Here is a 16,871-nt window from a genome sequence, read left to right as displayed (position 1 = left end):
TTTTGCTCACCTACCCGCAACAGGCGAACGACCTGCAAGATGTCTCGGACTCACACATGATGTTAGACACAAAGACAAGTGCTTGAAGAAAACAACTTTATTATATTTTTAAGAACAGACAAAAGAAAAGCCGTCAATGCCCGTGTCTGATTCACTGTTTGTTCAGAGGCATGCAGCGCTGTCTCATGGAATAGGCTCATGTAAAGAGTTCACTCTTTTTTTCTCTGTTTTATTTGTCCGAAAACTGTTTGCAAGAATAATGTCGTCTATGATAATGCTACAAATGATCTCCAATCAACTCAGGAGGTGCTGTGAGTTTAGTTCGCTTTATTTCCACAGAGCAGTTCGCGGTTAACATGCATTGTGAATGCAACTCTGCAAGTTAGGTAACATATATCTTTGTATTAAAGAAACAAAGAAGAAAGTGATTAAATCATAAAATAATACAAGACACGTTCACCTTCAACCTAAATTGAGTTTATTTTCTTTTCTTTAAGCAGCATTAACTGGATTAACAAAATGCAATACAAACACATTCGATAAGATTTGGCAGCATTATTTTGGGAACACAAGGGAATTTATTAGGCTTATTTATTATGATGATTATTATTATTATCTTAATTTTCTTTAGTTCTTAATTAGTAGGGTATTAGTAATTTTCCACCTGTTGGTGTTGACGGATACTTGCGTGATGGCTAATGGGGCCGTTGGAGATGGTAAGTTTTGGCCAGGTAACCCCACCCATTCAGCTACGTAGGGCAAGCAGCAAGCGCATGGTTACCATACCACTACTACTTCTACACTATTACTACTTAACTACTACTTGCACTGCTTACACAACAAAAAGGTGTAGAATATTGTAGAATAGCGCAGAAGTATACGTTTTTGTGCAGAAACAAGCAGCTATAAAAAATTTTTTTTAAAAAAGCAGTTTACAGTGATAATAGTGACCGGGAACATTGCGGGTTAGGCCAGATTGTTTTCTTAGTAATTGTGAACCGTCCCCAAGTTCATATGAATCAAATCCCTGACCACCTTTTCAAGCAGAATCGGAGTTTGGAAAAACACTTTTTACACCAAGAAACTGTCAAACCGACTCAAGTCCGCACCAAAAGCTCTATAGTGCGAAAGTGCACTTAGCAAACTAAAGAACATCATGAAAGTCAACTACAGAATAATCCACTGGGATATTTGTCACCTTTGGCTTGCTCTATGGGGGCCTAGAGACTTTCAGGCATGATCTTCAATGACATTTTACAATGAAACTGCTCAATGAGGACTTTAAGACATAACAGATATTACAGTAGTATTTTCTGTAAAGCTGCCTTGAAGCAGTTTATATTGTGAAAAGTATTATTCAAACAAAAATGATTACTTGACATATTGGTAATGTGGTTTTACCTGGATTGGGGGACTCTTCTCTGTCAAATACAATCTCTTCATCCTTCACCATCTCGTTCCACATCTCGCTCAGTCCTTCAGGAGAGAAGGCACGCTGTAACAAAGACAAGATACTGTAAGTCTCAGGCTCAGCAATTATATTTCACCAATGTGTTATTCCCATAATACTTTACTGAATTTCAATTGTGTAACTACACAAATAGTCTGCAAAAGTTTCAGAGACCCTGTTTTAAAATTCACAACCATAACAGTTTTGTATCAGTCTCAATGACAGTGGTAATAAGATTCAGGCAAAGCAATTCACTCTTCCCTTTGAGGACTTTCGGTTATCATTAGTATCTGTAATGTTTCTCTACAGGTCACCTGTCTTACACCAGGCAAAACTGTCAAAAGCTTCGTAGAGGACTTGAGCAATTATTACCAAGATTCAGAGCCCAGACTCAAGTTTCAAATGCCAACATAAAATAAATAAAGACACCAGACCTCAACCTGTGAACAGCAGAGATGCTTTTCACAACCACTGAGTTGATGTTAAATCCAATTTCTAGCATTCCTTGAGCAATAATCAAATCAAATGTCACAAGACCCAAGCGTGCAGACAAACACATTCAGCATTTTGGGGTGATGATTTCAGAAGCCATTATTACACTACTACCAGGAATCATTATTAATTTCAGCCAGTGTTCTGAAACGGAAGCTGCTGAACAATTCTTGAAAGCATCTCCATGAGAAAATGTTTGCAAACAATAATTATACAGTCTAGCTGTATAGCGCATATTTATCTGTATCTAAACTTGATGTGTCACATTTCTCTAGGCCAAACCTGGTCAGGGTTCCCAGTCTTTTCAGGGCACAATTTTCCAAGGCATTTCCAGGAAACGTATGTGCCACACAGTTGTAATATTCAAGCAAAAACACACGAGAGGTCATTAAAATTGTATCGACAGTTTAAATTTCATCAACAAAATCGTGTCTAATCAAATTAATTTGTTAAAATTTTAATCAAATGAAAAAAGGATTATTTTTAATTACATTTTTCAACATAACTTTGCATTGTTTTTAATCACATGAATCACGTGCGTTTCTACAAAATCCTCACAGCAAAATCTGAAAAAAAAAAAAAAAAAAAACTGGAGATTCCGGCCAAAAGTTTGGAATAATGTACAGATTTTGCTCTCATGGAAAGAAATTGGTACTTTTATTCACCAAAGTGGCATTCAACTGATCACAATGTATATTCAGGACATTAATAACGTGAAAAATTACTATTACAATTTTAAAAAAATAATTATTTTTAAATACTTCAGAGTTCTCATCAAAAAATCCTCCACGTGCAGCAATGACAGCTTTGCAGATCCTTGGCATTCTAGCTGTCAGTTTGTCCAGATACTCAGGTGATATTTCACCCCACGCTTCCTGTAGCACTTGCCATAGATGTGGCTGTCTTGTCGGCACTTCTCATGCACCTTACAGTCTAGCTGATCCCACAAAAGCTCAATGGGGTTAAGATCCATAACACTCTTTTCCAAAGATCTGTTGTCCAATGTCTGTTTCTTTGCCCACTCTAACATTTTCTTTTTGTTTTTCTGTTTCAAAAGTGGCTTTTTCTTTGCAATTCTTCCCATAAGGCCTGCACTCCTGAGTCTTCTCTTTACTGTTGTACATGAAACTGGTGTTGAGCAGGTAGAATTCAATGAAGCTGTCAGCTGAGGACATGTGAGGCGTCTATTTCTCAAACTAGAGACTCTGATGTACTTATCCTCTTGTTTAGTTGTACATCTGGCCTTCTACATCTCTTTCTGTCCTTGTTAGAGCCAGTTGTCCTTTGTCTTTGAAGACTGTCGTGTACACCTTTGTATGAAATCTTCAGTTTTTGGCAATTTCAAGCATTGTATAGCCTTCATTCCTCAAAACAATGATTGACTGATGAGTTTCTAGAGAAAGCTATTTTTTTGTTGTTTTTTTGCCATTTTTGACCTAATATTGACCTTAAGACATGCCAGTCTATTGCGTATGTGGCAACTCAAAAACAAACACAAAGACAATGTTAAGCTTCATTTAACGAACCAAACAGCTTTCACCTGTGTTTGATAAAGTGATTTTCTAGTACCAAATTAGCAGCTTAGCATGATTACTCAAGGATAAGGTGTTGGAGTGATGGCTGCTAGAAATGAAGCCTGTCTAGATTTGATCAAAAATGACTTTTTTCAAATAGTGATGGTGCTGCTTTTTACATCACTAATGTCCTGACTATACTTTGTGATCAGTTGAATGCCACTTTGGTGAATTAAAGTAACAATTTCCTTCCAAAACAGCAAAATCTGTACATTATTCCAAACTTTTGGCCGCCAGTGTATTTGTCAAATGAAGTGCTGCACAACAGAACATCACAGATGTGAGATATCGCTTTAATACATTATTATTATTACTATTATTATTTAATTGCATTAAACATAAGCTGTTTCCCCATGTCAGGAATCCATTTAAATCAAGCTTTTATTTTGGCATTTCTGTGTATTTTTGACAGTAGTTTCTCACCTCTGGATAAGCAGTTTGCTTCATGGCCCAGTGTGATTATTAAACCCCAAAAAGCTGTGATTTATTTAAATAAGTATATTGTCTGTATGTGCTGCATGCTTCAGAGCGCTCTGCTCACTATCATGTACTACAAACATACATACACACACAGAGCATGCGTGATGCTCATGATGAGGCGTTTTCAGTGTACGACCGGCTGGCTTCACACATTCATTTTGAAGCATGCAGCACATGCACATTATATTCAATTAATTACATCACAGCCTTTTGCAGTTTTATAATCACACTTGAACATTTCTAGATTTTAATTAATTATGCATTCAAACATTCATTTTCGTCCCAAATATGTCAAATTCCAAGACATTCCACATTTTATATCTAAAGTAATTTTCAGGTCTGGATTCAGTGAGTCAATCCGTGTTTTCCGCATCGCGGAAATCATAGGGCGCTATATGTGATAACGGCGGTACAAGCAGACTCCAATCAATATCATTGAAAAATAATTTACATACAGAGGTGTAAAGGCTGCATCCCCATACAACCACCTCAGAATGTGAATTCATTTTCAAAAATTCTGGGGTCTGACCTTCGTCGTTGTCTTAAGTTTACAACTCAAATGGTTTTTAAGTTAACACTACAGCAGTGTTGGAATGAATAACATTTGCACAATATCAATAATTGTACATGTAACGAGAACCTTGTCAGTGACACAATCAAACAGCTTTATTATACTAAAATATTTTCCAGGACAAATAATTATTTTCCAAGACATTTGGGTATTTTTCTCATTTCCATGAATGGAAAACTGTATTGCAAAATTCCAGTTTTTCTAGGATTTCCAGGATGCGTGGGAACCCTGCTAGTTCTTTTGGTGTGAATATTGAAGAAAAAATAAATAAATACATTTTAGGATGGTCATTTCATGGGGAGTCACATTATCTTAGAATTTTGACATTTTCAGCTCAAAATATCAGGATAGAAATTTAATAGTGTAATCTACAATCACAAACCTACTTTAAACAGTGTACTGTCCTTAATCCTAGTAAAAAGCATGTCATGTCAACCACCACTAACAAAAATGTACCAAAAAGTACTTCCATGGTTTTTCGTACCATGTGAGTGCATCTTTCATTTCACAAACAGCAGCAAATCAGTAACAACTAAAATTTTTACTTGGTCAAGCTAACTTTTAACAACCCTAAATTTGAAACTAGTTAAAAGAATGATTATGCTGATATGGCAATTAATTAAAAAAAAAAACCTAATGAAACATTCAAGATGGTTTTTCTGTGTAATAATATCAGATTCACAAAATTAAAAAAAACAATTTGGGGGGAGGCAATGAACTCACACAAACTAAAACTTTTTAGCGAGTCAAGCAAAAATGAATTTCAGCACTCCTAAAAAAAATATTTTTTCATATTTCTCACAAACAAAAAGGGACTCCAATTCAGACAGCTTCTGGCAACCTCACAATATTCATTAAATGAAAACCTTGTAAACATCAGCAGGACTTCAGAAAAATCAGCATAAAGACACTTCTGTTTATTTTGAGAGCTCAGACAGCAAGGCACTTTGAGTGAAAGGTTGTGTTCACCCATTGCTAAGGGAACAGTCTTTAAAAACACTCACAAAACAAGCTTTTAAACAGTTCCATCCCTCAAGCAATACTTTCAAGATGCCACCAATCAGAAGAAATAATCCATCTTCGGTAATTCCGCTTCAATACTCACCGAGAGACATATACAAAAGATCTTCAGCATGAACAAACAAGTCCTGCTTCTGTTGGGGCTTTGTAACTGTAGTTCACATGTCACTGAACACAGCTGTACATGTGCAGATGTTGACCAAGAGTGCAGTGCAAGCTGGCACTGTCACACAGGGGCTTTAATATATCTCTCCCCCCCAATCATAAACACTCTATATTTAGCATTAAGGCTGGGGCAAACAAAAGAACAATATTTGGGCCCCGTGACAAAATTCATTTCAATTTACCTGCAGATCTATCTTCAGCCATTTGTCGTGGAAGCGCAGCTGGGCATCAAGGGAAAAAGATGGAGACTGCATCCTTCCCCTTGTCTCTCCAGGCTGCAGATGCAGCCTTGCCTAAAGGGACACATTCACAGATTGAACAACAAGTTTACATGGTGCAACTCTGACCAGCTGCTTTCTAATGAACAAAATCACGTCATGCTATCTATCTCATTAAAACAGTCCACCCACCAGTTAATATCGATTATTTCCTTATGGATTTCCCCAAAGGCACAGCAGTTCATAGTGCAGAGTGGATAATGATGCACCATAACTGATTCAGATAGTTGGGAACCATATTCATCTTACATTCGGTATTACATATGGCATAACACATATCCTAATAAGCCTCTGAAGTCTTTACTAATAGGCCAAACCAGGTTGAAATAGGCCTGGTAATCATAATAACTCATTTTAACTTCTGCAATCAACCTTAAAATGTTAAAATGTGTCTTCCACTTTATCCAGCACTAAATAAAAGCAGACAGACGTGCAACGTTTATCATAAAAGCATAAAAATATGAAATATTTTACATAATTGTGAATAAAGCATCCAGAACTGGTCGACTATGAGAGAAGCATCGCGCGTTTATGTAATAATTTATAAAAACCAACTGGATGTTGGCGTGGTCTAATCATATTGTTCTATCTGCATCCATCCATTTGTGGTATTAAGAGGTGGATTGGTGTCAACTATGGTTGTTAATCAACAGATGTGAGCTGTAAGGCTGCAAGTTGCTGTCTGTGATCGGTGTGTTGTTGATGGAACTCAGGCTGTCAGCAGCTAGCCGCTAAATGAAAGGACAATCTCAAATACTAACCGCGATCCGCTGTGCCTTTCTTTTATATTCAATAGCATATTAATACCACAACCCAGCTATCTTTTCCTGTCCAATATGACATAAAGGAATCAACGCGTCTATTTACCTGATCGGTTGTTTTATTGAATCGTCGCTTCTTCGCTACAACCACCAGCTTTGCTGTACTTTAACGTCGGCCATGTCGTGTGTTGATTGACAGAATCAGCAGCCAAACAAATATAGAAGAATCAGTTGACGTACACGAACCGGAGGGCGGGACATTACACGGGCCAATCACAGACTGGGATGGACACACACATGGATCACGACGTTCACTAAAATTGAGACTATATCAAATTTCGAATCAAATAAATAAGTAGTCAATTTCGTCTGTTTTACCACTTAAACTACGAGATCCAAATTCATATTTTTTTTTTTTTTTTTACTGAAACATTTGCTAATTATTTTGCAATATTACAGAGTTGCAGAAAGTGAAAGGTGGCCTGATGAAATATTTAAAATAAATAAAAATAAAATAAATAAATAAATAAATAAATAAATAAAAAGCTCTCATGCTGTACTTTTGATATTACAACGCCACCTGCTGTTAACAGCTCTTCACACATGAAGCACGACCATCACTAATATGTTCCACTAAAATTGTTTTTGTATATAGGCTACATATTTTTATTTATTGACACATATATTCGTATCAGCGATTAGCTACAGGGCTGTAAAGTATTTTAGGGAAAAAATCTGTAAATTAAATAGGAATATTATACGCGTTGTAGAAAGTGCCTTGATGAAGTATTATAACGCCACCTACTCTTAAAGCAATAGTTCAACCAAAAAAATAAAAGAATCTCTCATCATTTTCTCACCCTCATGCCATACCAGATATGTATGACTTTCTTTCATCTGCAGAACTCGTACAAATATTTTTAGAAGAATATCTCAGCTATGCAGGTCCATACAGCAGTCATATCACCCTGTAGCTCTAGACTGGTTGTCCACTGAAGCTAAGCTGTGTTGAGACTGGTCAGTACATGGATGGGAGACCTCCTGGGGAAAACAAATTCCCACACTGGCCCTTATCAATCATGGTCTCCTAATAATCCCCATTCATGAACTGGCTCTATGGCCAATTTGATGGGTGTACTATGCTGTCGCATCATCCAGGTGGATGCTGCACACTGGTGGAAGTTGATGGTAATGGCTGTTCACTAAGAAAAGTGCTTTTAGTGTAGAGTCAGAAAAGCATCTTATAAGTGTAATGTACATTCATTCATACATACAAGTGAATGGTGACCAAACTTTTGAAGTTTCAAAAAGCATATAAATGTTGCACTAAACTCCAGCGGTTTAATCCATGTCTTCTGAAGTGATCCAATCGGTTTTGGGTAAGAACCATCCAAAATTCCACTGCTTGGCAGATGCACAGAATGCTACATGGCAATAGGAAGTGTAATCGAGCTTGAAATCATGATCGCCAAGGAGACTGCAGATGTCAAGATCCATAGTTTAAAAGGAGTTACATTTTAGTCTGTTCTCACCCAAAACTGATTGGATTTCTTCTGAAAACATGGATTAAACCACTGGAGCCTGCCTGTATGTGCTTTTTTTTAGGCCTACAGAGCTGAGATATTCTTCTAAAAATCTTAGTTTGTGTTCAACAGAAGAAACAAAGTCCTTCACATCTGGAATGGCATGAGGGTGAGTATATTTGTTGACAGAATTTTAATTTTTTGGTTGAACAGTTTTTTCAACCCTTAAACGATTACCCTGTGTCTTTAGTGACCTGGGACCTTATTCCACCCCTGTACCTCATCCATTTGTTGGAGTCATGCAGAAACCTCTAGTATTCCTCAATCTTTCTTTTGCAAATAATGTAGAATTTTTTTTCTTTTTAAAAAAGCCAGTATATACATATACATTATATATGTATATATTATAATGGCTTAAGTACCAAAAGTGTACAGTATAGGGTCATTAGAGACCCATGGGTAATATTTTTTATTTTGTTTTATTTTTTTATTTTTTTTGCACTCCCATAAAATATATTTTAAGATTTTATATATATATATATATATATATATATATATATATATATATATATATATATATATACACTGTATATATCCCATGATAGGAAACTTATATACTGTATATATATATATATAAGTTACTATCATAGGATTTCGATTTCTTTGTTTATTACAAGAGAAATTATTACTATATTCATACAAATAAATACTAAACAACAATTATTTTCTGTGCAACAACGGTGAATGTATCCCATATGAGTGTACATATGTACATACTGAGATTGCTATTTGATGAAGAAACAACATGGAAGTAAACTATAGCAAGTACAACACATGAAAAGTATGATATTACTATTGTCATTTGGATGTACTACTGAAATGATAGTTGTGCATCTTTTTAGACTCAATAAGTGCCTGAGAAAACACAGATGTGTAGCTTATGTGTATCTTATGTTTAGCTTATATGTTATGTGTAGCTTAATATGCATTTGACAGCAGATTTCAGTGTGAAAGTAATTAATCCAGTTCTAGATTTGTCCTGATTGTTTTCTAATTATCTTGAGATTTTTACATTATCTAGGCATTATGTAGATCCATTTGTGATAGATATACCTGTATGTGCCAGGTGAAATTCCCATGCATTTAAGGGTTAACTAACGACAGGAGAAACTTCGAACTTTAATGAACCAATTGCTTCATTAAATGATTCACTGTTTCGAATCTCTCGAGACACGTCGCGCTGAGGACATCTGCTGGTCACAGCCGTGAAAAGCAGCTATAATGACACAATGCTTTGGAAGTTATTTACGTAAAACGACAACTAATGAATGGAGAGCAGCACAATAATTTTATATACTTTTATTGAGAATATGCACAGTTTTCCTTTCTTATAACTTTATCAGTAAGATTACACGTTTGATACTTCGCCTTAACCAGCAGAGGTCGTTAGTTTAGCAAACTAACTCCTGTGAAGGAACTTCCGGGATCTCATGTACCTCCATTCCTTCTCTCAGCTCTTGTATTTGCGTGCCTTTCCAGGCGAATGACAAAGTCCACAACATAACAAGCCTAAATGGGCTGCTCCAACACTAATGTAACCAAAGTGTGATCGGGTCTATATATTGATATTACATTCATAAGCCCAACTTGTCAAATATATGGAAGAGGCTTCATTCCCAGTCGTTGGTGTTGTGATTGCTGTTGTGTCCAGTTTTATCAATGGATCAACGTTTGTGCTCCAGAAAAAGGGGATACTACGAGCCCGCAAATCAGGTATTTCAAATCAGAGGACCTTCATGTCCTTTACAGTCCCAAAGAAAAGTAATTTATTATTGTGCCTTCGTATTACTCAAGGTCGGACCTACCTGGCTGACTGTGTGTGGTGGTGTGGTACACTTGCAAGTGAGTATTTCCTTTGTAACTACGAATTTGTTAAGTAGACATGATGGCCTATTCTCTTATGTTTAATGATGATTTTATAAAAGTGTATATTGATGCCTGTTTTATAGTGATTGTGGGACAGATTGGAAATTTTCTAGCATACAATGCTGCTCCAGCTGTTGTGGTCACTCCCCTTGGAGCCCTGGGTGTCCTCTTTGGGTGAGTTATTATGAGGAATTTTATATTCTATAATCAAAATTCTGTGTAAGCAGTCTAGAAAGAAATATTACAGATGTCTCGGTTACGTATGTAACCTCGGTTCCCTGAGATGAAGGGAACGAGACATTGCGTCACTAAGCTGACTCTGTCCGCCTTTTTCACAGGCAGCGAAATTACCCATTATGCTTAGCGCATTCTTCCAATGGGAAATGCTACACACTTCCGCTTTGCAGCTTATTCCCTTTACCAAGCACTGAAATATCACTAACAACAGTCAAAAACGAGTGAACAGTCTCTGTTTACTTAATGTAAATCCCTTTCTCACTAAAGGACCTGTGTTGACATTCGGTTTTGACGGCAATCCCTGAATAGATAAGTACACAAACTAGAAATTCTAGGGAATCTTGAAATCCCGACTGGTCACTTTTTAAGGATCGAAAAAAGAGGAAACATCCGTGAAAAGAGGACGTATGGTCATAATAGGTTCCATTTAAAAAATCTTCAGATTTGAGGCAGGTACCTTTGCATTATTTCTGCATTAACAAGAGCCGCCCTCTCACGAACTCTGCTCTCTCACTCATTCACATACACTCACAGCGCGACATGAGATATGAACCTTGTAAAGATGATTAATTAAAAAAAGGCTTGGTTTAAATGTTTTTCATCTTTGTTATCTTCCAAAATGACGGACAGTATTTGGAATTATCTGTCAATGTTTTAAAAAAAAAAGGCAAGTGACGGAGAATTTGTTTAATGCAACCTCTAATTATTAAATCTGGTTAGACTCGGAATGTTTCAGCATTGGCAGTTTTTGGGGGGCTTATCGTTGTGACATTAATTTTCCAGTAGTCTTTAAGCCACCTGTAGTTGTTATAACACCCTATAACAGCGCATAATTATCCAGACCCTTAGCTGCTCGCCATCACCAGTAACGTTAGTCTAGCTGATAACAACAACAAAGCGGAAGTGTGGAGCATCCAAGAGGAAGTCTCTCGCTGCAATGGCACCACCCATGGAGAAGTCAGGAAAAAGGTGGATGGGGAGTGTCCTTCTTCAAGGCCTAGTTGAAACCTTTCTACAATAACGGCAGTGTTGGCTATGGTGTTTAAGCCCTGCCCTTTTAGGCGCAAAGCTGTCCGGTATAAAAGCGGGTGCGCAAACACCATTCCACAGAATTTTCTGATTGAGGGACAAAGAGCGCATTTCTCGCACCTCAAAAAAAACCTGCGTCTGTAGTGTGGCCAGCTTATGCAATGTCTCGTTCCCTTCATATCAGGGAACTGAGGTAACATATGTAACGAGACCTTCCCTTGTGATTCAGTACACTTGACATGCGTTACTAAGCTGACGCTATGAGGAACAGATTCCCATCACGCCGCACTGAATGACATAACCAACAAGAGTATGCTACAAGCGAATGACCCTCATGGTGAGCCAGGAGGGGAACACTCAGATATATATATATATATATATATATATATATATATATATATATATATATATATATATATATATATATATATACGAACTATGGTCATATAGTATGAATTAACCCCTTCATGAACTCAGTCAGGAAGGAAATTTATTTGTAATGAAAGTGCCTGTGTCTTTTGGGAATACAACGGTCTGAATGCAGGTGGTTGTGTAAAAAGACAGGGAGCCCGTAGTTAAAAAGAGGGGCATAAGTATATGTTTGGCCAATGAAATAGCAAGCGCTCTAGACAGAGATGACTTGCTATGAGAGAGACGTTACGTCTAGGTTGTAAAACTTTGAGAATGTGTTTTGAGAAGATCATCCTGCTGCAAAACATACCCGTCCATGCCCATGAAGAGGCCATGCCTCTAGTTGAGTGTAATTTAACACCAAATGGGCAATTCGCACCCTGCGACTCATAAGCCAGAGCGATCGCATCAATGATCCAGTAAGAAAGTGTTTGCTTGGAGATGGACATTCCTTTTATACGTCCTCCATAGCACAAAAAGAGCTGGTCAGACAGTCTGAATTGGCAGGTGCGCTCAACGTATGTGTGTAGTGCTTGCAAAGGGCATAACAAATGCAAGGACTGTTCCTCATCCAAATTAAATGGAGGAGGGGAAAAAGGCTTGAAGGTGAAGCACCTGCGCTCTGAAGGGTGTAGTTAGAACCTTAGGCACATAGCCTTTCCTGGGTTTGACAGTGGTTTTTGAAAGACCTGGACCAAACTCAGACATGAATTGTCAATTGACAGTGCTTGCAAATCACTGACCCATTTACTGAGGCCAAAGCCATTAGTAATGCGGTCTTAAGAGAAAGCATACACAATTCAGCATAGTCCAGAGGCTCGAAGGGAGGCCCCGTGAGCACTTTTAGGACCAAAGTTTCCCTTAAGGAATTTTATGATTAAATCATGTTTGCCTATAGATGTGCCGGCTTCAGGTGCGTGATACACAGATATAGTCGCCACATAAACTTTGAGCATTGACAGAGTGAGCCGTGTGTCCAATCGTTCTTAAATAAATGTATGAATTTCAGATATGGGGCAGTTCACTGGGTCTTTGCCATGTGAAAAGCACCAATTAGTGAACACATTCCATTTCAGTGCGTAAAGGCGTTTCATGGACGGTGCTCTAGCCTGTAAAATGGTGTTGATAACCGACTGAGCCAATTCTGGCTCGTCCGCTGTGCTCCATTCAAAGGCCACACATGTAGGCTTCACAGCTCTGGCTGGGGATGCCAAATTGTGCCTTGTGTTTGAGAGAGAAGGTTTCTCCTCAGTGGTATTTCCCATGGAGGCCCATCCAGTATTTCCACCACCTCCAGAAACCAGGACTGATTGGCCATTTCGGCGCAATTAACAGAATTGTTTCCATGTCCACTTGGACTTTGCTGATGACAGAATGAATACTTGCGTTTTGCCGGCCATATGTGGGCCAGCACGTCCTGGTGACTTATATACGCCACTACTGTTGTATTGTCCAAACGAATCAGAATGTGGTGATTCACGATGTCGGAATGAAAAGCTCTCAAAGCTAGAAGGACAGCCAGTAGCTCTAGACAGTTGACATGCCACGCCTGTTTTGTACCTGTCCAGGTATCGAAAGTTGGGCGTCCATTACACACTGCGCCCCAACCTGTGTTGGATGCATCTGTGGTCAGCACTTTCTTCTGAAATTTTGACCCAGCAACACCCTGTTGGTAGAAGGCTGGCGCTGTCCATGGTTCTAGAGCAGCCAGACAGTGGCGAAGGCGGCTGCCTTTGTTTGGGCCACGGCTTGCGTGGCTTTACCGACGGCTCAGCTGTGACATTTGGTGGTGCTGAGGCAGCAGGCATGGGGTTTTTAGCCGGGCGCTGGCCCGAGATGGAGCAGGAGCGAGCCGGTTGTGATAAAGTACTGTTCCGTTTTGGCACAAAATATCTGTGAGTGTTGCCGAGTCGTGACATAGCGCTCAGCAAATCTATCCACAGAGTCGCTGAAAAGGCCTGCTGGAGACACCGGAGCATCAAATAGAGCGGCTTTTTCTGCGTCACGCATTTCCATGAGGGTCAGCCAGATGTGACTACCCAAAACCACCAGGTTGCCCATTGCCAATGGCCTATGCAGTGACTTTCATGGCTCGCAGCGCTAAATCCGTAGTGGTGCGGAGCTCTTGCTCATCCATTTGGTTGAGGAGCTTAACTTTGAAAACTTGGAGCACTGCCATCACGTGGAGTGCTGAACCAGCTTGGCCCGCCGCTGAGTATGCTTTTCCAGCCAGTGCGGACGTCGGTCGACACGGCTTGGAAGGATGAACGGGGCGTGATTTCCACGCTCTGCTACTTGCCGGGCAGAGATGGGCCGCTAACGCCTCTTCCCTGTGGTCCACTTTAGTGAGGAGAGTGGAATCACTATTCGAGCGAGCTGAATAAGGCGCGCCAGGATTTTGTCAGTTCATTATAAACTTCCGGGAAGAACGGGGCAAATCTAAGGAACGCAGTCGCTTGACGGCATCTGGACTGCAAGAATCATTCATCAAGGCGAGATTTTCCAGGTTCCTCTGGAGGAGACCACTCGATACCGAGCTCTTTGAATGCCCTTGAAAGGACGCAAAGCATCTCTTTGTCAGTGGTGTGTGCACGCTCCTCACCCTTGCTGGGGGAAGGGGCGACAGCGTCCTTCATTGACCACTTGCCAGATGCAGCGAGAGATATAACATCATCATCCCCAGCATCAGAACTGCCAAACGTGCCGAGGTTGTTTGCTCTTGCAGAGGGCTGAAGCACGTCACACACATACTGTATAGGCATAGATGCAATATATGGAGATTGAGGGGCTCGCGGGCGTTTGCCGGCATGAGGTCCACCTCAAATTCATCCTGCTCGAGCTTGCGGCCCCGCCGTGCCTCCTTGTGTGATCCCTTCGGGAGGGCGCGGGAGGCTGAATCGTTCCTCAGAACGAGGGCGATTCGCAAGCGAAGCGTCTTGAGACTCTTGCCCTCACAGTGAGCCGGGATGTGTCCCTCGCGTAAGGAACACTTATGGAATGACATCTTTAAAAAGATGTGAACACGAAAGCGTCTCTTTTAGTTATATATTTATATACACACAATATCAACAATAGCTTTTAAGGAAACAAAACTCCTGCCGAAGTGCTGCGGGGAATCAGGATTGTAGAAAGGTTTCAACTAGATATAGCATCAACTCCCCATAGCATCAACTTAGTGATGCAGTGTCAAGTTTACTGAATTGTAAGCGAACATTGGTTATAGATTTTTTGTTAGAACACTAGCAAGATGTTTGACATCACAATTCCATTGTGTATCAAGACATCTGTGCAATGATGTGGAGTGATTTATGTGGTTGACCTTTATCTTTTACTCTACTTTTTCTTTCATTATTAACCAGGGCAATTCTGGCATCCTGGATGCTACAGGAACATTTAAATCTCATTGGGAAACTTGGCTGCACATTGTGCTGCTGTGGTTCAGTTGTGCTCATCATTCACTCACCCAAGTCTGAGAATGTGACATCAAGAGCAGAATTAGAGGAGAGACTGATGGACCCAGGTATGAATAATCAACATGTCTGGTGTATCTATATAATTCATTCATTCTTAATGGTTGCCCACTCGTTAAGGCTTAGAGCTGATAACAACAGTCATACATTCAATACCAAGCAGAAACATGGGAAACCTGAAATAGATTCATTTAAGGTTTATGGAAATCTGTGCTCATTTTACTTTTGTGCAAATCACTTAACACCCACCTGGTAGCTCTAGGGGTACTATATTACTGCAAATAGTGTACTGTATATTGCTTTGGAGGATCTATTGCAAATAACAGTTTTCTCTTGCATGTTTGTATTTACCATAGCAGTTTCTGATACATAGCTGGCATAGAAACTCACAGAACATGAGTTAGCAAATTTTTGTGCCATGTTTCTGATAATTCCATTAATTTTTCAGTGTTCCTAGTTTATATCTTAATGGTGGTCCTGTTACTGATCATACTGATTGGCTGGCTGGTTCCGGCTCATGGAAGATCCAACATTATGGTCTATGTGGGCATCTGTTCTCTCCTTGGGAGTTTCACTGTGCCCAGTAGCAAAGGTCTGGGACTGGCTGCTCAAGAGGCCTTCAGTGGGACGTCTACACCTGATAACAGAGCACTTTACCTCTTTCTGCTCTTGCTGGGGATTCTCATAGTCAGTATTCTGATCCAGTTCACCTTCATCAACAAAGCCCTGGAGAGCTTTAGCTCTAATATGTTTGAGGCCGTCTACTATGTGACTTTCACGTCCTGTGTCATCCTGGCCTCTGCTGTTCTTTTTAGGGAATGGACAGCACTTGGAACTGTGGACTGTTTGGGAATTTTGTGTGGGTTCATCACAATATCTGTGGGTGTTGCATTATTACGCATCTCTCAAGAAGCTACACTTGCTTGGAGCCAAACTAAAGCTAAAGAAGAGTAACCCATTAGATTTAAACATTAAACATTCAATTTTTATATCATTAATTGGCAGGGTTGGTTTCTCAGACATACATATTATCAAGGAGTTAACTAAAATGAATGTGTGAAAGATAATTAACCCTTGCAGATATCAAATAAAAGGGCTTTATTTGTCTGAGAGAAGGACTTATGTGTCCCTTGAGAGTACTTTTTTTTATATATATATATACTAGATTACATTAATAAAAATCTTAATTAATATTTTAATATGGGAATTAGCTTTATTGTTATTGGTCAGTTTTAACTCATTAATACTTGCTTTTCATTATGATGTTATAAATTATTGATTAATGTTGATGTACTGAATTATTAATGTTGTAAGTGCCTACTGTGTTTTTTATATTATTTATTTAGTAGAAATTAGGCTAAAAAAGAGGTTGATTGCTCACTGGAAATAAAAACGAGTAATTTATATTAATATCTGCGTTTGTGAATATTTTTTGCTGTTAGCTAAATTACTTATTAATTTACTTATTAATTTATATTAATATA

At 39.0% G+C, this 16,871-nt stretch overlaps 2 protein-coding genes across 2 annotated transcripts in view; one reads left to right on the top strand and one right to left on the bottom strand.

Moving 5' to 3' along the window:
* The window catches only part of herc2 (HECT and RLD domain containing E3 ubiquitin protein ligase 2), an 85,101-nt gene extending 78,116 nt beyond the window's left edge, over positions 1–6,985 (bottom strand). The window contains exons 1-3 of the mRNA XM_051711761.1: positions 6,898–6,985; positions 5,935–6,045; positions 1,402–1,495 (exon numbers count right to left, since the gene is read on the bottom strand). Of these exons, the coding sequence (XP_051567721.1) occupies positions 1,402–1,495; positions 5,935–6,006 (166 nt within the window). The 5' untranslated portion in view covers positions 6,007–6,045; positions 6,898–6,985. The remainder of the gene's footprint in view (positions 1–1,401; positions 1,496–5,934; positions 6,046–6,897) is intronic.
* A 2,808-nt stretch (positions 6,986–9,793) lies between these two features.
* Positions 9,794–16,778, top strand: nipa1 (NIPA magnesium transporter 1). Its single transcript, XM_051712153.1, has 5 exons — positions 9,794–10,087; positions 10,169–10,216; positions 10,324–10,414; positions 15,277–15,437; positions 15,836–16,778. The coding sequence occupies exons 1-5, from the start codon at positions 9,973–9,975 to the stop codon at positions 16,339–16,341; spliced, it is 921 nt and encodes a 306-aa protein (XP_051568113.1). The 5' UTR covers positions 9,794–9,972; the 3' UTR covers positions 16,342–16,778.
* The last annotated feature ends 93 nt before the right edge of the window (positions 16,779–16,871 follow it).

The sequence above is a fragment of the Myxocyprinus asiaticus genome, chromosome 12 (assembly GCF_019703515.2).
Source record: "Myxocyprinus asiaticus isolate MX2 ecotype Aquarium Trade chromosome 12, UBuf_Myxa_2, whole genome shotgun sequence".
NCBI classification, from domain to species: Eukaryota; Metazoa; Chordata; class Actinopteri; order Cypriniformes; family Catostomidae; genus Myxocyprinus; species Myxocyprinus asiaticus.
Note: the sequence above shows the minus strand (reverse complement) of the source record. Positions and strands in the feature narration are given on the sequence as shown.